The 22617-nt window shown below is 40.2% G+C and overlaps 1 protein-coding gene across 1 annotated transcript in view; it reads left to right on the top strand.

Moving 5' to 3' along the window:
- The window catches only part of LOC109465121 (low-density lipoprotein receptor-related protein 4-like), a 25208-nt gene extending 9228 nt beyond the window's left edge, over positions 1-15980 (top strand). The window contains exons 2-8 of the mRNA XM_019762262.1: positions 6543-6795; positions 7832-7836; positions 8133-8298; positions 10477-10598; positions 10819-10996; positions 15411-15511; positions 15922-15980. Coding sequence (XP_019617821.1) covers positions 6543-6795; positions 7832-7836; positions 8133-8298; positions 10477-10598; positions 10819-10996; positions 15411-15511; positions 15922-15980 — 884 coding nt within the window. The remainder of the gene's footprint in view (positions 1-6542; positions 6796-7831; positions 7837-8132; positions 8299-10476; positions 10599-10818; positions 10997-15410; positions 15512-15921) is intronic.
- Positions 15981-22617: the final 6637 nt, after the last annotated feature.

The following is a 22617-nucleotide window of genomic DNA, read 5'->3' as shown; positions in this document are numbered from 1 at the left end:
ATCAGGACGTGCCGTCGTCTTGGCAACACGTGGGAACCGTCCCAGCGACAAGAAGCTTTCCATGTCGGAAAGTTTTTATTCCTTTGATTTTGTGACATAAGCAGTAGTTTACGTAGGTTTTTTAAAACTTTTCGCTCTTTCCCGTTCAGAATTGTAAGTCCCAGTAGCCCTTCGTTCTTCATTCTTGTTTTGGTTTGCATCAGATTTTAAATTCGGTCGCACAGGCTCACTTCTCCGCCTCGATAATCGTTGCTCTCCGATGGGCGGTCAATCGAATTTTTGATAAGCTACGCCGAGCTAACTTTTCCGTGGTCCGGTCAGGTTACAGCAGGCAAGGTGGCCCCATTCAATGTGTGTCCGCTGACACCCGGCGCTCCAGAATTTCGTATTCTCCTAAAAATTTTTTGAACTCTTGAAAATGGTAAACACGTGCCCGGCGCTCCGTCGCCACGGCCGTTATTTCACATGTCATCACATTAGTGTTATCCGTTAGTGTATTTGAGTGCTGCGATGTTGTGACCGAGCGTTCCCCGCGATCAAAAAAATGATTTACGTGATCCTGTCTATAAAGCGGCGGCATTTCCTTTTGTATTTGGTTCTTTTTTCGCTAACTAAAATCCATCGCGAACTCTTTATTTGCCCCGTTTCGTGAAATTTACTCGTCCCAAACATAGATGCATACTGAAAAAATTAGTATTAGATCGTTGGTTATTTGCTCAGAAATGACTCTATACACCAGAGAGACTCTTAATTTTAAAAATTTTCTGGGCAGCGCTTACGTTGCCTTCGGCCACGTCAGGTGGTGCGCCCCCCGTTCACAAATTTCTAGATCAGGCTAATGCTACGCAAACACACACCGCGCTGCGCACCCCTGTACAATATAAACGTCGATTGAATGGCATTCATTGCGAAACAAACTGTGAAGTAATAATATGATAGGTCCATTACCCATGTGTACGCGAATTTACGGATCTGCACATGTCACTCGTCGCAAGTACTGCCAAACAATGAGAAGTCACCATACATGTTGATTCACGTGTGTTTTCAAAGTCCGTGCGTAAGAAGAGCGGGGGAAATGCTGGTTTGAAAACAATTTCTCCTCCTGAAAATCTACCTAAAAATCTAATTACTATCTAGAAACGTTGTAGGTACCAGGCAACGCAACACAAAGACAAGACATCTAGACATCAAGATTGGATGGTAGAGGAAATCAGCGTTACATTAAAAGTCAGTGAATAGAATAAATGTTTTGGGGGGCTGATGTCTGCTCCAAACCTGCCTTCGCCAGAGTCTGGTTGATTTTTGGGCCACGCTAAGCTAATATAAATTTCGCTTAAGAATCTATCAGGATACATAAAGCCTGGTATGTACAAGGAGTTTATCGAAGAACTTTATTGCACGACAATTGCACATGGTACAATATAATGTATGTCAAACTACATAAAGAGAGTAACAACAATAAAATAATTGTGTTGAACAAGACCTAATGTCGACTAAAACCTAACAAATCTATACCATAATTATTCACATGATAAGGAATAGCACAAGTTTTGATGAAGTGTTACAATCGAGTGGGCTAATCACAAGTTTCGGAATTTTTTCTAATAACAGAGCATTCTTTTATATATATATATATATACCTATTTTTGCGTTGTGGGGACCATTACATGTAAATATATATTCAAATCTGTCTCTAACATCGAGAACCTTGAAATCTATTGTACTTTATTCGAAAAATGTAAATAGCTTGTTACGTATAACATCATATTTGGTACATTCCATAACGAAATGTAATTCATTTTCTATATGCTTTGAAAAAAATGGACAGAACCTTTGGTCAGGGGCTATATTGTAATATCTACCTGTTTCGATATTCAATTTATGGCTACTGATTCTTAAATGAGTTATTGCTTTACGAATTTCAAAGTTATTTATATCACAAACGTTTTTCCTTTTTTATAACAGTTTTTTTTTTAATTTGCTAAGAAAAAGACAGCTTAGAATTATTTCTAATGCAGCTAAACCACTCTTGTATATGTGTATCTTGTAGCCGATGGCGAAGATGGTGTGTAATATATGTTTTATAAGCTTCAGGTTTCATCCATATATGTCCAAAGCCGTGGTAGTTGAGAGTATCTTTAACATGATTAATCCAGTCGTGGTCATCAGCAAATACAGTTTTGCATCATGAAGCACAGAGTCCTCAGGTAAGTTTATCAAACGGTGCCAGTATTTAATGAGTTGAATTTTAGCAGATATCATAATGAGGAAAGATTCTAATTCTCCTCGTACAGCGTCATTGGATGATTTTGAATGGACTCCAAGAAGAAATTTTTGAAAACGTATGTCAATAATATCAAATCCTGGTATGGCTTAAAAGAGGCGTAAGTTATTGATTGAAAAATTATCCTTTTCTAGATTAAATCCAGACGCCTGTCTCAGAACCATGTCTTTGTCTGTTCTTCTTTCAAAGTTAATGATATAGGTATGAGTTCAGTGCAAGTGCTCTTTCGAATCAAAACTGGAATGTTACCATCATCAATTTGGAGTTTCGTCAATAAAAAGAGAAAATATTTTTAGGGGAAGACACAGGAATGTTTTTAGACACAACAAATTTATCAAAAAGATTTTTACCTAGCTTGATGGAAATGTTTTCCGATAAAAGTGATTTTAATTTGAATATTGCTCTCATAGCTTTGGTTTTCAAGAACTTTCTGGCTGTTTTGAACCTGAGGACGTAAAGGCGATACCAAGGTATGTATAACTATCCGTAACTTCTATTTCTCTATTATAGATGAAGAATTCTTTTGACATTTTCTTTGTAACACCTTTAGCGAAGACAATAGCTTTTGTTTTGGAGACGTTAACAGTTAATTTCCAATTACTACAGTATGTTTCCAGGGAATTTATGCATTGCTGAAGAACATGCTTTGATAAAGAAATCAAGGCAATATCGTCAGCCCAAGATAAACAATTGATAGCTGTAGAATGATGTTAATGTAGCGGCGTCACACTTGTCATGATCAAAGCATTGCGGTAGGTCATTGATGAATAGGTTAAATAACATCGGGCTAAGGTTACAACCTTGTCTTACACCACAAGTTAATACGAAGGTATCTGATAAGCCATTCTCTAATCTAACTGCATAATTAACATAATAAAACTTTATTGCATGTTCATTTCCCGGGGGAATAAATGCACTGATGTACAAAGTACGATGTACCAGAGAGAAATTACAATAATAAAGAAAGGACTAACATCAGGCCAGAGGTATACAATGACTAAAAAAAAGAAAATAATAATCTTTAAAGTGGTATCGATCTAGTAGTACATAGATTTCAGTATATCAAAAACGTTTCCCCCGATGCCATATCTTAACAGTTTGTAGAACAATCCATCACGCCACATGGAGTCAAATACTTTTTAATATCAACAAAACAAACAGTTTACCTTTCTTTTATTGTGTGTATTTCTCAATAAGGGATTTTAGAATAAAGACATTGTCGGGCGGCGGTTCGGTACTTCTTTCTAAAACCAAACTGTGTTTCGGCTAACAGATTATTGTTTTCTATAAAGTTTTGTAGTCGACTCCTTGTCTGACTTTTTTTCCCCAAAGGTTTCGGTTTTGCGCCACTACTGCCATATCCTTAAGTGAGTTAAGTCCAAGTTTTGCCCCATCATTTTGTAGTGTTTTCCGCAAGGTGACTCTAGGCCGCCCTCTCGGGCGTGTGCCTTCTGGCTTCCATGTTAGAGCTGTTTTTGTGGTTCTGAGGTTTGGTAGTCTCAATCTCCTTTTCATTTTAATCGCACTGAGGGGTGGGACCTTTGCTCTTTGCATGAGCTCCGCATTTGATACGTGGTCACGCCAGGAGATGCCTAGGATAGTTTTGAGTCATCTACGCTGGAAAGTGTCTAACATTTGCACTGTCTCTTTGGGGCTTCTCCAGGACTCACATGCATATATAGCAGTTGGTACCACAATGGACTGGAAAAACTTCATCTTTAGCAGGATGCTAATTTGCTTGGAGCGCCACATTTTTCTTAGACGCTGTCACATTCCGGTAGCTTTTCCTAGCCGACTTTTAATATCCTCTTTTGTACCCCCACCCATAGTAATAATACTGCCTAGATATGTAAAAATGCCCACATAATCAATTTGTTTGTTGTCAAGCAATAGTGGTGAAGGGTTTACAATAGATGTCATTGCTTTTGTTTTGTCACCACTCACTCTAAGCCCAATTTTCTCCCCTGTGGTAGCAAGTCTGTCTGTAAAATATTGGAGACCAACACAACTGTTAGCCAGTGCAGCTTTGTGTTGTGTAAAAGTAATTTTTAGAAGAGACAAAAGATGCATGGTTTACCTGTGCATTGTGGTCAATGTGTATTGTGGTGTCATGGTCAGAGACGAGACGAGTCTTATATACCTTGTTTGTTTTTTATAAGGGAGGTTTAACTTCCTTGGTCATATATCATTTTCTGGAACATTACAGAACACGAAGTTAAAAACATTACACAGGTAAACTGCATTATGTGTTGGTACAAGGACGTTCTACGGTTGATGGCGACATTTCTGAGTATTTTGGCGTAAGACTAGCCTAATGTGCATGCAAGGCCTCCTGGTTCGGTCGAACTAATTCTCGACACACGATGCACGGAGGACACAGAGCCTTAGGTATCGTTTGCAGGTGTGGCGGAGTAACGACTGACCTCAACAACTTTATTCTCCTGTTTTATAGACAGGTACGTTGTCTGACAAAGCGATGCGGTCTCTATTGAAAAGTCATGTTGATTGCCGACGAGCGTGTAGTATCAAGGTATGTTGTCTATCAAAGGGCGCGGTCTCTATTGGTAATCATATGATTGCCGACGAGCGTGAAGCACTCGCGATCAGGTACGTTGTCTATCAAATGGCGCGGTCTCTACTGAAAACTCATGTTGATTGCCGACGAGCGTGAAGTTTTCTGACAAAGGGTGCGGTCTATATTGGAAATCATATGAGCGTGTGAGGTACGCAGAGACGTCGCCGGACAAAATGGCGCGGTCCCATGCTATCTTTGTATGAGGTAGCGTTATATCGGTCTTACATGCAATATACTGTAATAATTGTGTTTGTCTACATCATAAGTTAGACAATCTAAAATGGAATTCGTTTTCAACGTCTTTATGGCATGTGGGACACAGTCTCTCATTGGCTGGTGTGTTACTGTAGCTACCTTTTTCAATTTACAGAGAGTGGGCACTAATCCTAGGTTTCGTTATGCCGTTTTCAATGACTTGTTTTGGATTGATAAGAGATAGTTTTCCGTACAGAATTGTGTTTTGATTTTGCAGTAGGTATTGAGTTTGGTACTTTGGTTTCTCGAGTACATGACAAGGACGCGTCAGGTTTCACCAACGTGTCAAAGCTTGGAAACATGAGGAAATCTGACTTTTCAAACAGTGCTACGTTTTATGATGTCAGACGACCTCTGAACTTGACTTATATATACTTTTAGAGTTTTTATGCCCAGATTACATTTCTTTAAGCCTACTTCAGGCGAAAATTAATATTCCGAGTTTAAAACCTGATCGGATTAAGGCTCCTTGCTATCACGGTCTTCTTTTCTTTGGTTGGTGTGCAGAGATAACCTAGTAAGTACTCCACACGTCTTTGTAGCGCTTTTTATAACTGCTCGCTCCTAGCTACGACAGCATCAACAAGGTTATGTTTTGCTCCTGCGTAAGAATTCAGTGTTCCACACAGTTCTGTAGCATTGTGCTTACTCATCCTCCCGAGGCAGGGTCGGTGGCGCGGTATTCTACACCTCTGCAACCGACCCTGCCATTCTGGCCACACAAACTTACTCCAGCGTGACGTGGCTCTACATATTAATGAGCTTGCCTTATTTGGCACAAGCCAATCAGCCCCCGGATTATATAAATTCAAGATGGCGGACGTAAACGAAAGAACTTTATTGCACGGCAATTGCACATGGTACAATGTATGGCAAACTACATTAATTTGGGAAGTGCCAACTCATCATTCTATCATTCTATCATCAGTCTATCATTCAAGACCAAAATCCGACATATTATTCCTTTCACTTTAAAGCGACGAGCCAAAAACGCGACCCATGCTTTTTTCCCAGGGGAACCGGTGACGTCACTGCCTGACGTCATCAATACCAACTTTAAGAACGTGTCCTACAAGTATGCAGCAGCGAAACCACGAAAACAACACATATCCATAGCTAAAGTCCAGAGCAGATTTTTCTTTCCGTTATAACTGTTTTGAGAAAAGCGATGTCTAAAAATACGATAGTCCTTTAATTGCTCCATTGTGAATCTGCCTGGCGGAGATCGGAAGGTTCCGGGTCGGAGTTCCAAATAGTGGCAATAAATCACCGTAATGCCACGCCATATTTCACTTCCTTTTGCCTGGCCATCGTTATAAATGAGCAAATAGTTTTTGAAAGTACGAAAGAAGATGATAATTCAAGACATGACACGATTGTTCGGAAAAATCTAATTTTTTAATACTTTGGATATTTTCTCCACCGTAGGAGACCCCGGCTCCAGTAACATCAGTGAGCCATTCCTATTGGTAGCTGACAGGTATGGAGAAATCATTCTACAAGTTAACATCACTTCCGGATCGACCACTACGCTTCCGCTCGGAGATGTAGGACAGCCCGCCGCCCTGGACTACGACCCGCTCACGGACTACGTGTACTGGGCAGATGACCTGAACGACAAAATCCACCGGGCTCGTCGTGATGGAAGTGGCAGGGAGACCATCTTAGACATCACCAGTGAGTCAAAATATCATATTATCATGTTTTTATGGCAATTGGAGACAACTATTACAAAACGCAACACTACATGATAATGTATGATCTTACAAAGAAGATATGTATCAGAATAGTCCTCAAGCAGATGTAAGGACCCGGCTAATTTTCTTATTGTCTGGGTTCACGTTATTTAACATTTAGATTTACACACGCACACACACACACACACACACACACACACTCACACACAAACACACGCACACGTGCATACACATCCACACCCACACACCCACACCCACACACAAACACACCCACCCACACACCCACACAAACACACTATGTCGTTCATCTGTCTGCTTGACTAGGACCGCACGCAAACACACAGACACTCACTCTCTCTCACACACCCACACCCACAGACACTCACTCACAAACACACACACACACACACACACACACACACACACACACACACACACACACTTTGTCGTTCATCTGTCTGCATGACGAGGACCGCATGCAAACACACAGACACGCACACACTGTGTCGTCCGTCCGTCAGAAATGCGAGAACCGCACACACACACATACACACACACACACACACACACACACACACACACACACACACACACACACTAACCCGCCAAAGATTCTGAATAGAACAGGTAGCGGTGCTTACGGTGTTCCTCTGGAAAAGTCCATCGGAAAATCATTTGTATAACTGATTAGGAAAATCTAAAATACTGGTGGAGGCTTCGTAGTACCTGTTTTTCTTTCGTTCCAAACTTTACATCTCAACAATGCTTGTTTTTACTGTGATTAAACTATGATACTTATAATTGTGTAATTTTACAATCAAAGCAGTGGTATGGACGGATCCCATCTGTCAACCAAATGTAGTTTAAGAGAATGGCTGAAAAGTTATACAGTTCTGTGTTGTTGTCTTTTCACATCTGTGTTTTGTTTTGCATTTATAAATATATTTCATTCAACGAATTCAGATTTGAGATTTTGAATCCAAAAACAGGTCGTTATTCCAAATAGGAATCTGGAGTAAGTAACTGTGAACATGGTTTCCCGCTATAAACCTTAGCGGGATATTTTAGACTGGTTGTTTTGTCTGTGACATGTTAAGGATATCTCAGGTTGGACTGGGAGCCTATTTGTAATAACGACACGTTTATTGGTGTGACCCCGGCATTATTGGGGAATCTTACTGTGTTTACTGCGATGTTGTCGTGAACTGTTCCGTATAGAATAATTTTCTATTATATAGTACATGTATGTATATCAAAATCTTCTTGACGTGTGCATTTTCAAACATATTTTCTACAAAACGTCCACAATTTTTTTATGCAGCTGTCTTTTGTCTGGCGTTGGACCACGCTGGAGGGGATATCTACTGGACTGATGAAGATGAACACACCATCTCTGTAGCAAAGATGAATGGATCGTCAACTAGAACACTTCTGACGTCATCAGCCGTCAGAAGTCCTTATGACCTGGTCCTGGACCCCAGGAATGGGTGAGTAAAATACATTCAAAATCAGGCATTTTACATAAATGAGGACAGGGCTGTTTTACGTTAAAGTTTGTAAATTCGATGCATTTCAATCAGTCCATCATTTTAAATACGTCATAGTGCAAACTTTCATTAACATCCTACTGGTAACTAGACTTCCACGATCTCATACATTCGCCAAATGAGGTTAATCTCGGACCGGAGTTTCCTTCCGTATTTCGAGCAATTTGACACCATCAGCCCGACGGACTGTCATTTCTGTACTAAACGCGGGTTGGAATTTTTCACTCTTTTGGTGGAAAGGGGTGCCGTGCCGCTTATCAACACACTTGATTGATATTTTGTGCGGCCAATTTACTTAGGGGTAAATAAGGCACTTCAAAGTACATTTTTAAGTAAGGGGTCATTTTTTTTCGTCATTTTTAACCATGGCTGCATGGAAAAAACGAATTTTCCCAGGGTAACGGCTTAGTACTCGACGAAGCTCAGAACCTAATGTTTCCAAAATTTGAATTTAATTAAAATCGATGCGATACGTTTATCGCTGTCTTCGATGGCCCGAACACACCCACAACGCATATAGAACGTACCATCCCGGCGGTCAGGCGAAAAAGGCCACATAACCATCCGCGCGGACTAATACCAGGAAGTCTTCGCTGGACCACCAACATTACGCCACCTATAAAGGCTACAACTAAAAGGCGTTTTAGCAAAAACAAAGATATGTACACAAATATTACGATTTCAGGGATATCGCGGCCAAAACATACTATACAAAGTCACGTTTCCGGCGATTTACTGCGCACTTACTTAGACTCTGGTCAGATTTAAACTCCGACCCGGAACCTTTATGACTGATAAAGATTATTCCTCCTGATTATGCAAATAGGCTTCTCATTTGCATGAATTATATCAGTTGATCATATTCTCCACCAAAAGACAGACAACAAAGAAATCCATTCTATTATTTCGTCCTAAATTATGCAACTGAGGTCCTCATTTAAATCAGTTAATGATGTTCACCTTCACTTAACTTTCAAATACCCAAAGTATGAAATTTCAGGCAGTTACCATTATGTAATTCTAACATTTTCTCATTAATTATGCAAAATACGTGTTTATTTCCATAATAAATATATCTGCCTGTGTTTAACTCATTCTCAGTTACATATGTCACAAGCTTGAATAGTTCTTTAATGTAATACAGCTGATTTATAGAATTTCCTCATACATTACGCAAATTACATCCAGATGTGCATAATTGTCGCATATTTATGTCAAGCATCACGTAAGCTACCTACATACCAAAAATTACGACGATCCGTTAACCGGTTCTTGAGTTACCCTCCTTCGTAGATTTTTCAACAAAGGCTCCGGAAGTTCTGCTGCAGTACTAACAAAAGCCGCCAAGGGGCCCAAAATCTAAACATTTTTAGATCTCATCAAGACGTACCAACCTACTAAGCTACATGACAATGCATATAAAGCTTTTTGAGTAATGCTGTTCACAAACAAACAGGCAAACAGACGAACAATCCCCAATGAAAACATAACCTTTTTGGCGAAGGTAATAAAGTATTTTTAAAGAACCACCCTTGCAGTTCCTGAGCAAGCCGCTAGGTGGTCCAAACCTACGTCACTTCTTCCCCAGCACAATTCCTACCGACCATTAAAATTTCGTGACCCTATAGCTATCACATCCAGATCATGAAATATCAAAACCGAAAGTTCCGCTGCAGTACCACAACAAGCTGCTAGGGGCCCAAAAACTAATCATTCCGAGGTCTTAACAAGACCTACCCGCCTACCAAATATGAAGACAATACATTTAAGCCTTCTCGAGTTATTGTTTAGACACACACACACACACACACACACACACACACGAACGCCTGAAAACATAACCTTCTTGGCGAGGGTAATAAAACTTGATCTGGTGTTCCGGACTCCTGGAATATCATGTTACTGTTTTGTTGTGACCTCTTATTTTGCCAATTTGTGCTTTAGGCAGAGACCATCGATGTGTAGGGATTATGTGGATTATATTATCATTATGAATAATCTATATCATTTATGGTAATAATAATAATCTAATAACGCTGTACAAGGAAACACCATTTAATAACATGTATGAAAATTTGGCGGAGATAAGACGTTTTGTTTGTTTAACTTCTTTCACAGACTCATGTACTGGGCGGACAATGGTAATGACAAAATTTACCGTGCTGCGATGGACGGCAGTAACCCAGCCACCATCATCACGGGCCTGTCTAAACCCCGCGCCGTTACAATAGACTATAGAGGTAAGAAACAACACAGCAAGAAACAATTTACTAAGCATATTTATTTATACACAAAAGAATTATTAATCAAGAAGGAACATTTTGGCGTCCAATCATTATTGAACGTCCTTGGTGTAAGACATTATCTTTGTGCACGTCTACCCTCTCTGTAGTGCTACACAACAGTTGCAGTATTCACATTGATAGGTGCATAAATCCTTTGTTTATTCCTCCCATTTAGAGGACCGGCTGTACTACTCTGATGGGTCCCACATGTACAGCTCAGACCTGCTGGGTAACGATATCCAACAACTGCTGTATGAAGACGGGAAGACTGTGCGGGGGATTGCTGTCGACGAGAACTACGTCTACTGGTCGTCTTCTTGGTCTGCTTCACCATGGCAAGGGAAAGTCGGAATGTAAGAAAATCCGATTTATCTAGTAAACATTAATGTACAGATTTCCCTGCTGATGTCATGTTATTCTGCTCGAAGTTGTATCAAAGGATATGATTTATTTTGTAAACATAACTTATGTTTGTTTAGTAGGAGGTGGATTATATCTAGGTTACCTTCAAGTTGGTGGTTTTGTACTGACTTAGGATGAGTATTAACCACGGATTTAGTCCCCGGCTCCATTGGCCAATAATAGCGATCGTTTCGCGGTGGTGTTCCGTAGACTCAATTGACCAATAGCGACCAGGGCTTCCACGCCCGACCTCAGTATGCAAAAATAATCCCGTCGTCCTTTGTGTGATAGGTGTTCCGGTAAACTAAGTTGAAAATAACACTGGGTACGGAATCCCCACACCTGATGTGCGTTACCACATAGGGTACATTATATCGTCCAGAAGCTATTGAAAACGGACCTTTTGCTTCATATTTTGATCACAGTTTAGTAACATGAACGGATGCTCACAAAAGATGTGTTTCACTGCATGTACGTTTAAGAGTTTTTTTTTACTTTTATTGTTTGTTTTTTGGCGACGCCTCAGGGACGGAGACATTTGTGTACTAAGATCGCTTTAAAAGGATGTCAAAATTGCACGAATGTATTTCCAAGTGTAGCCTTCGGCCATGTGGTCTTTGTACCGAGAGGTGAACACCTTTGTTTCTTTGCATATAAAAGGCCCCATTTGGGGCAAAATAGTCGTTTTACATATACAATAGCTGTCTTATGTAACTGTTCATGATGTTTATCAACAGGAAAAAGTACATTCCTTTAGTTGTTGATAAGAAAAAAAAAACTAGTAGCAATATAGCAAAGCTATTTCCTGTTTCCTTTGGTGGTATGGAGCACACGTAAACGTGAGCACACGTCATACGAAGTGATGGGTTTCATCATCCTCTATTTGAATGTCTTTGATTTTGTACTTGATGCTGAGATTTCCCTCACTAGTGGTCCCAAAATCTTGGCTAGAAAACCTGCTAACTCATAGGTGACAGAGCCTATACTGGAGACTATGGGTCGTAGAGGAACACTTCGTTTGTGGCTTTTGGGAAGGCCGTAGAAAGCAGGGGGATGTTCCGTTGTGGGATTGAGTTTTAGGTAGGTGGCGGGATCCAGAACTCCTTCAGTTTGCAATTTCTGGCATAGAGAGCTGTACTGATTTTTCCTTTAAACTTGTTAGTGGGGTCCTTTTTCAAGAGCATGTAGGTGTCTTTGCCTCCCAATAGGTCCTGTACCTTCCTGTCGTACTGCTCCCTGTCTAATGCTTAGGTCACATTTGAAACGGCGCCCGTTCGGCATGTCCTCGGCGTAGACGCCGGCCGGCGTCATGACGCCGAGCGTGCGCCGTACTGTCAGGGTCACAATTAAATGTTCCTTTACGGCTCCCTGTCGGGGCCTGCTTGTGCTCCGGCCGGCGGCTCTCATTAATATTCATAAACTTTTGCGGCCGGTTTCTGTCAGGGACCCGTCCGGTGCCCGGTCAGTCGCCCGTCTTGACCCGTGCGGCGTGTGGTAGGGTGCCGACCGGCTCTTACAGTTCGGCCGGGCAGCTGTCAGGTTCCTGGCGGGTTCCTGGCGGGATCCCGACGGGCTCCTCTCGTGTTTTTGAATAGGTACATATATAAGCGCTGCACTACCTGCTACCGTTCACTTCAAGTAAAGAGTACACGTCAAGTAAAGAGTAGACTGAAGTTGGCGATGCAGCGTTCAGTGCAACCTGCAAACAACTTACAAGCCCGTCTGAGATTGAGATTGGTGACAACCTACATGTAGGTCTTCTGGCATTGGTAGCTGAAGAAGAGAGGCAGGCAGAACTGGTGCGTCGCAAAAGTAACCGAGGGCCTACTTTCGAAAGTACTTCAACAGTGACGCAGGAAGTACTTCAACAGTGACGCAGGAAGTGTGCCGTGGCAGCTCCTTGCTATTGAGCAATAAAACCACTGAATATCGTTACTTCTGTTGAAATTTGGACTGAAAATAAATGCCAATAACTTCTAAATTCCATTTTATTACGAAGGCATATGATGTAACAAGAGATAATGTCAGACACATTCTATTCCTGTTATGATCTGTTTTATGAAGTTGGCAAGAGAGCCGTGCCGGCTGTTTTCCCTTGCCCTTCGACATTCTGACACACAAATACAAGGTGTAACACACACAAGTACACGATGTAACACACACGTGGTGAACTGTGCGACGTAGTCTGAGGCAGGAGTTTATATATGCTCCCTATAACCCCCTTTTCCTGACCATCTGATGCACTGATCAGCACATGTACGTCATAATCTTAGGCAGGTGCCTGTTCGGCCGCCCGACGGGTCCCGGGCAGTGAGGTTACGGCGTCGCTTCGGCGTATTTCGCCGAACGGGGCCCGAAGTGTTTTTAACTCTGAGTTAAAATCGATTCGGCGACCGCGCGGGGCCAAAAATAGGCCGGCAGCCGTCGGGAAGCCCGCCGGTCTCCGTCCAGGTCCCGTTCGGTAGTGCCAAAAAACACGCCGAACACGCGCCGAGCGGGCCCCTTTCTTGAATTGTGACCTAAGCATAAGACTACTGTGCATCTGCGCTTGTCTGCAGGAAGAACCAATATGTCTTGATTGGTGGCCAAATCTTGGAGAGCGGTCCGTTCCTCCCGTGTGATGTTACTAGCAGGGGTTTTGGAGACTTTCGGGAGGTAGCTACTTTGGTGCGCAAGGTTTTAGCTTGTCGCTGTGGTAAACGCGCCCAATGAATTGCTGTTTATACATGTGACCCTTCCCTCCTGGTCCAACACTGTACTATAGTACTGTATGTGGGGTGAGAATATGCTCGTGTATATAGCTTGCAATGCTTGTCTATTTAGGAACGGCTTCATGCTTATTGACTTGTTAAAAAGCTTGGTTAGTCGGGGTCCAAGAATATGTGCACCCACTTTTAGGAGCCTATTGTCCAAATTATCGAGTCCAGTGGCTTTCCTTACTTTGAGTTTAGTCAACTGGTTTAAAACAAATTCTTTCGTAATTGGAGTAAAGGCAAATGTGCTGGTGGATTTGTTAACGAACTGGAAAGCGGTAAGGTGAGGAACATTTGAAATAGACTTATACAAATCACCTACAACTTTGTAAAAGAAGACATTAAGGTAATCCACTATTCCTTTAGTGCCTGTGATATTCTGGCCATTATGTATAATACAGTTTCTGGTATCTTCTTTGGTAATAAATTACGAATGGCTTTCTACATTCCCGCCTGTCCCACGCCTGTCCCTCCCTAATCCCGCGAGAGCGCGAGACTAGGCCCGAGACTTGTAGTCCCTTCTATTAATGACAGTAGTTTGTGTCTTATGACTTTTAGCCATGTGATAAGCAAATGTCATTGCATGGTCACTGAACCCCCTCCATATGTTCCTTGACGGTTGTATTGCTCATTCGTTAAGATTACATCTATAGAAGAGCTGGATGTGTCAGTGATTCGTGTCGATGTAGTGATGATGTATACAAGTTGGTGTAGCATACATGAAAATATCAGCTTACCAATTGGACGGACATTGTCTGTTCTAAGACAGCCACAATTTAGGTTACCTATTATAATGGTCTCCTTATGCTCATCGTTGACAGTGTTCATACAATCATCAAATTTATCGAAGAAGTTGAGGTTGTCGGCTGGGGTCGATACATGCTACAGACTAAGATGTTTTAACGAGAAGGTGGCATAATTTCTGTCCGTACGGCTTCAAGGCCGGGAATTTCTAGGTCTGGTCGAGCTTTGAATGGTAATTGTTGAGAAATATAAAGACGAAAAGACTATAATTGCGAGCCCTTCCGCCTGTGTATGACCATTTAGTTATTTCTTGTTCTTTACAATAGTATTTGATGTTAATGGTTTATGTTTAAGGTTTACCCACAGAAGACACAACACACTTTCAGCTGACTTAAGACATGCACCAACTCTCTCACAGTTTAAAGCAGCCCTAAAACGTATGTCGTATGAAACCTGACTTCTGGCCTCCACTTCCGAACTTTTTTTTTACCATGGATCGGCAAGGACGTTGATAAGTAGATCATGATTTTGTTTTCGACGCATTGGACCTACACATACACACACACACACACACACACACACACACACACACACACACATACACATACACAGAACGTACATGTGGACACACGCACGCAAAAAGAGACACCGACAGGTGTACACACACACAAAGAAACACACACAGACACACACACACACACGCGCGCGCACACACACACACACACACACACAAATACAGACACACACACACAAACACACAGACTCACACATACCTACATATGGATATAATTTAGGCGTATGCATAAATACATATATCCATACTTGAACAGACACAATAAGCTTAAGTTGCTCTGTTTCAATCCCCCAGGTTATCCAAGTCAAACTTGACCAAGACTGTCCTGGTGGAGGGCCTGACGTATCCATTCGGCATCCGCCTGTCCACGGCAGCGCCTCCTGGCGTCACCACTGGTAAGTACATATTTAGACAGGTTTTGTACCTCTATTCTGTAGGTAACAGGGTCTGGCCACTAATATATATATAATAACGTATCATTGTGTCCTAATGAAGAAGTGTAAGAAGTGCATCCTAAGATTAGCAATTGTCGTCTTTGGTACATATTGTACATATCGCGGTGTCCACATCACGTGGTGCACAGTGGAACTGCTCGACTTTCTATTCAAACATTTCAGTGATCCCTACATCACCAGCAACAACAACTGTGAAGACAAGCACAGCTCCAGTCATCATACCCATGACTGTGGAGCAAAGCACGGCTCCAGTCACTGCGCTATTTCAAGGTGGTAAGTAGTTAATAAAGACTCGGCAATGCGTTTTTTTTGTTAAAACCTAATACTGTGCCAATTTCTGTTTCTGTCAGTCAATGGGAACCGATTTAAAATCACATTGCTCCCGTCAAGTCTGAGTGGGAGAGTTTAACAGTGACTGGTTTGTCGAGAAGAGGAAGTCGAGTCTGACAGTTATTGTATAGAGGATACCAGTTCTCTATGCAGGTATGAACTAGTTTCCTAAAATAGTATAATGAATTTAATTTTTATAAAGCTTAAAGGATTATATATTTCTAGTTTGTTCTTCCATTTTTTGAAAATACCATCACCTTGATTTTATCTCTGTAGATTTGTAGCTTCCATAAGAAGCAGAAATTATCTTTTAAGGTTGTTTAAGACATTCTATTAAACCTGTTTCTGACTTCGATAGAACTACTAGATCGTCTGCCCATAGAAGACTACTTATAGGAATATCTTTCAAGAACACTGGGTCACATAATGGAGAGGTCAATGAGGCTGGAAGATCATTTACAAAAAGGTTGAAAAGAAGCGGACTCAGGTTACAGCCTTGGCGTACTCTGCGGGTTGATTTAAAATAATTTAAAAGGCCTTTGGAAGTTTTAACACAGAATACTACATTGGAATACATGGATCTACAGTACTATTTTGTCATGGGAAAAACAACACCGTCACAATTACTAATCAGAATTTTACCAAATTACTATTTGCAACCTCGACCCTGACATATTTCACCATTGCAAACATAGTCGTTTTCGTTGGTGATGAGGGGGACCGGCTCAGTGTTTTTCAAATATCAGCCCACCGTTGTGTAAAAGTAATTTTTGGAAGAGACAAAAGATGCACGGTTTACCTGTACATTGTTGTCAAATGTGTATTGTGGTGTCATGGTCAGAGACGAGACGGTGCCTATGTCTTATTTCATAAGGGAGGTTTAACTTCCTTGGTTATATTTCATTTTCTGGAACATTGGAGAACACGAAGTTGAACTCATTACACAGTTAAACTGCATTATGTGTTGATGCAAGGACGTTCTACGGTTGATGGTAACATTTCGGAATGACAAGAATAATAACCGATTGTGTCATAATAGTCTGGGTGCAATCATCCATGTTCACTTTGTTTCACCTGTTGATGACTCATGATGACAGCTCAAGCACATTTATCTTGTGATCGGAGGTGGGTGGGTTCGTTAACTATAAACGTTTTGGTTTAATAGCTATGATCTTAGTAGGCTCATGTGTGCCTCACAGGCGTACTTGTATGTCTACCACCAACCACGAAAAATAGACAGAATTCAACTTTATTATATCAGTGAGTTAAATGCACGAAAATAAAAATATCCTGGCGTTTTCGGGCCCCTACATGTCCCGTGAAACTTGGCGTGTCCGGGTGTGTCCCAGTGTGTGCATATCGGCCACGGTGTGTGCGGGTCTGTAAAACCCCCGGACACGATTGGACACCTGGTAATGTACCTATCACAATATTACTTCACAGTTTGTTTACCCGTTCTAAAGAACATTCTAGAACGGTTAGTTGAAGAATAAAGATCATTTCAAAGTTTTCAGGTATGTTTGATTTTTGTTGCGTTTAGTTTTGTTGATACAGCATCACATGCCGTAATTTATGATTAAAGTTGTGACATTAGAAGAAAGTAGTACTGTATTAAAAGCATTATATTAGGCTAATGCTACACAAACACAAACCGCGCTACGCACCCCTGTACAATATAAACATCGATTGAATGGCATTCATTGCGGTAAACCAACTGTGACGTAATAATATGATAGGTCCATTACCCCTGTGTACGCGAATTTACGGATCTGCACATGTCACTCGTCGCAAGTACTGCCAAACAATGAGAGGTCACCATTCATGTTTATTGTTTCGCAAGTGCGCGATTTCATAGATTCGCGTATGTTTTCAATGTCCGTTTGTAAGAAGAGCGAGGGGAAATGTTGGTTAGAAAACAATGATCCCTGCTGAAATCTACCTAAACATCGAATTACTATCTAGAAACGTTGCAGGTACCAGGCAACGCAACACAAAGACAAGGCATATAGACATCTAGATTGGATGGTAGATGAAATCAGCGTTACATTAAAATTTAGTGAATAGAATACTAGTAAATGTTTTTGGGGGCCGATGTCTGCTCCAAACTTGCCTTCGCGAGAGTCAGGTTGATTTTTGGGCCAAGCCAAGCCAAGCTAATATAAATTTCGCTTAAGAATCTAGCAGGATACATAAAGCCTGGTATGAACAAGGAGTTTATCGAAGAACTTTATTGCACGACAATTGCACATGGTAAAATGTATGTCAAACTACATAAAGAGAGTAACAACAATAGAATAAACAAAAAAAAATGTTAAACAAGACCTAATGTCGACTAAAACCTAACAAATCTATATCATAATTATTCAAATAATAAGGAATAGCACAAGTTTTAATGAAGTGTTACAATCGAGTGGGCTGATCACAAGTTTCGGAATTTTTTTCTAATAACAAAGCATTCTTTTATATTTCTACCTATTTTTGCGTTATGGGGACCATTACATGTAAAGATATATTTAAATCTGTCTCTAACATCGAGAATCTTGAAATCTATTGTACTTTATTCGAAAAATGTAAATATCTTGTTACGTATAACATCATAATTGGTACATTCCATGACGAAATGTAATTCATTTTCTATATGCTTTGAAAAAAAATGGACAGAAACTTTGGTCAGGTGCTATATTGTATTATCATATAGCCGGGTGACGTTGACCAATCAGAAGGCTCCATTCCACATTCTTTATGTCGCCATAATGTCACAAATAGAGTCAAAATCAGGTATTTATTCATCCCAATCCATACATTAAACAAAATGAATAATCACCCACATATGGCCTCAGGTGACCCAATAGAACACGGCTCTACTTCTAAAAAATGCAAAAATAACTTGAGTTGTGTTCCAATGGCTCCAATAAGAACACCTGTTCCCTGCCTGTGACCCAGATAGAAGACATAGAACATGAACCCCCCAGTGACCTCAGGTGACTTCAGACGGAACAGATATTCTGTGTTCTATTCAGCATGTGCAAGGGGTAAATTGTACATTGTGTCACTCTTCACTGCATCAGTTTGGATAGGCTATCGTGTAAGCTATATGATAATAGCGTTAATGGCCCGCCCTTTCTCGGTGAATATGGTGTGATAAAGCCTTGTCAGTTGCTATAACCACCTCATAAAGCCACCTCGTTCGCTGCGCTCACTTGGTGGCTTTATTCGGTGGTTATAGCAACTGATGACAAGGCTTTATCACACCATATTCACCTCGGGACGGGACATTAACCCTTAAATATCTACCTGTTTCAATATTCAATTTATGGCTACTGATTCTAATTGAGTTATGCTTTACGAATTTCAAAGTTATTTATATCACAAAAGTATGTTTCTTGTTCATAACATTTTTTTTAATTTGCTAAGAAAAGACAGCTTAGAATTATTTCTAATGCAGCTAAACCACTCTTGTATATGTGTATCTTGTAGCCGATGGCGAAGATGGTGTGTAATATAATCTGTTTTATAAGTTTCAGGTTTCATCCATATATGTCCAAAGCCGTGGTGGTTGAGAGTATCTTTAACATTATTAATCCAGTCAAATACAGTTTTGTACACATCATGAAGCACAGAGTCCTTAGGTAAGTTTATCAAACGGTGCCAGTATTTAATGAGTTGAATTTTAGCAGATATCATAATGGGGAAAGTATCTTAATTCTCCTTGTACAGCGTCATTGGATGATTTTGAATGGACTCTGGGAAGAAATTTTTGAAAATGTATGTCAATAATATCAAATTCTGGTATGGCTTAGAAGAGACGTATGTTATTGATTGAAAAATTATCCTTCTCTAGATTAAATCCAGACGCCTATCTCAGAACCACGTCTTTGTCTGTTTTTCTTTCAAAGGTAATGATATAAGAGTTAGATCAGTGCAAGTGCTCTTTCAACTCAAAACTGGAATGTTACCATTATCAATTTGGAGTTGCGTAAAAAAGAGAAAATATTTTAGGGGAAGACACAGGAATGTTTTTTGACACAATAAGTTTAAGTGATTTTGAGGTTTGATCAAAGCATGTTATTATTAACTCACATCCATACAAACGGATACTATTAGTTTTTTTACAAATTTATTAAAAAGATTTTTACCTAGCTTGATGAAAATGCTTTCCGATAACAAAAGTGATTTTAATTTGAATATTGCTCTCATATCTTTGGTTTTTAAGAACTTTCTGGCTGTTTTAAATTGGCCTGAGGACGTAAAGGGGATACCAAGGTAAATATAACTATCCGTAACTTCTATTTCTCTATTATAGATGAAGAATTCTTTTGACATTTTCTTTGTAACACCTTTAGCGAAGACAATAGCTTTTGTTTTGGAGACGTTAACGGTTAATTTCCAATTACTACAGTATGTTTCCAGGGAATTTATGCATTGCTGAAGACCATGCTTTGATAAAGAAATCAAGGCAAGATCGTCAGCCCAAGATAAACAATTGATAGCTGTAGATGTTAATGTAGCGGCATCACACTTGTCATGATCAAAGCATTGCGGTAGGTCATTGATGAATAGGTTAAATAACATCGGGCTAAGGTTACAACCTTGTCTTACACAACAAGTTAATACGAAGGTATCTGATCATGAAGCCATTCTCTAATCTAACTGCATAATTCACATAATAAAAAACTTTATTGCATGTTCATTCCCCGGGGGGATAAATGCACTGAAGTACAAAATACAATGTACTAGAGAGAAATTACAACAACAATAATAAAGAAAGGCTAACATCAGGTCTAAGGTATACAATGCTAAAAAAGAAATATATACATGTATATAATGTGGTATCGATCTAGTAGTACATAGATTTCAGTATATTAAAAAAGTTCCCCCCGATGCCATATTTTAACAATTTGTAGAACAATCCATCACGCCACGTGGAGTCAAATGCTTTTTAATATCAACAAAACAAACAGTTTACCTTTCTTTTTTGTGTATATTTTTCAATAAGGCATTTTAGAATAAAGACATTGTCGGCGATTCGGTACTTCAAATATCAGCCCACTGTTGTGTAAAAGTAATTTTTGGAAGAGACAAAAGATGCACGGTTTACCTGTGCATTGTTGTCAAATGTGTATTGTGCTGTTATGGTCAGACACGAGTCTTATATACTTTGTGTGTTTTTTTTATAAGGGAGGTTTAACTTCCTTGGTCATAGTTCATTTCACGTTGTCTGATATAGGGCGCGGTCTCTATTTTCATGTTGATTGCCGACGAGCGTGTAGTATCAAGGTACGTTGTCTGACAAAGGGCGCGGTCTCTATTGGAAATCTTATGAGCGTGTGAGGTACGCAGAGACGTCGTCGGACAAAAGGGCGCGGTCCCATGCTATCTTTGTATGAGGTAGCGTTATATCGGTCTTACATGCAATATACTGTAATAATTGTGTTTGTCTACATCATAAGTTAGACCATCTAAAATCGAATTCGTTTTCAACGTTATGGCAGTAAAGTACGGCCCGGTCCGGACCCGTTATCGAACGTTATTGCGGCCCGGGTATGATCATCTCAAAAATGCAGGAGAAATTCAAAAGTCAGACCATCTGTCCCTGGAGACCTATTCTTCTTTTCTGCCATCTTTTTTTTTTAATGCAGAGTGGGCCGCAAGTAAGGATATGTTACCTTCATAGTATTACTTTTCTTGTTGCTCAGGTTAAAGTTTGTTTCATTATTTGAGAAAAATTGGTCAAATATGACGTCATTTTTCATTCATTGGTCAAATATGACGGTGTGTTTATTTTGATGTGTACAGTGTTTTAAAGATTTTTTTGCTTCCTCCAGAATCTCACGCGGATCTGTTATGAGTATATTATTTTCTGTCATCAATTCGTTAATACATTTCTGATCGCAGTATATATTTGCATTTTTCCAAGTTTAGGAAATATTTATTACTTTCCTCTCCTTCTTCATGGCATCAGGTCAGGCTTCTGATGATGGACCCTTTGACTTTTAACTGTCTTTTTTTAAATTTTCTCTGGCTGAACTATATTTAAGCCATGAGTTTTTTGGTTCTATTTCGTAACTTTTTATGTACTTATTTGTTTCTGTCATTTGTTAACCCTTTTCCTTCCTTTAGAATTTGGTTTGGAGTAGTATATTGTATATGACCTTATTTCCATCTTATTCAAGTCCCACAAAAGTTGTATATCTTCAACGTAAGAATATATTACCTTTACGATTTTAAGTTCCATGTTTCCGTACACAACGTAGTAATCACGCCAGCAGGTAAACAGTCCATTTTGCTAACCGTGAATCATAATAAGTCATTTATGTCAAGTATGTGATCAATAGTTGATTCGCAGAGATGCTCGGCGTTAAATGCCTTGAAATTTTCTACTGGCCCTTTGCACAACTCATTCAAGTGTAAAAAGATTAAGCCCATTTGTTCCATGGTGCTCAGTAGATCTCTGCCAAATCTCGAAGGCTGACCTCTGCCTCTCTAACCTCCCTTATGACCCAGGCCTGCATTTAAGTACCCCAGCGGAAGATAACACTTCCCTCATTCTCGTACGTTCTGCAATGGCTTCCAGTTGTTGTCTATATTCTTCCATGGGGGAGGTTGCATGTGGCAGGTACATAGCAAAGACAGCCAATTTCTAGCCGTCTCTAAGTCCGAATTGTATTCCTATTAGCCTCTCATTTTCATTTTCCAGCTTGTGTACTGCATAATAG

Source organism: Branchiostoma belcheri, unplaced genomic scaffold (assembly GCF_001625305.1).
Source record: "Branchiostoma belcheri isolate BF01 breed outbred unplaced genomic scaffold, Haploidv18h27 scaffold149, whole genome shotgun sequence".
In the NCBI taxonomy this organism is placed as follows: domain Eukaryota; kingdom Metazoa; phylum Chordata; class Leptocardii; order Amphioxiformes; family Branchiostomatidae; genus Branchiostoma; species Branchiostoma belcheri.
Note: the sequence above shows the minus strand (reverse complement) of the source record. Positions and strands in the feature narration are given on the sequence as shown.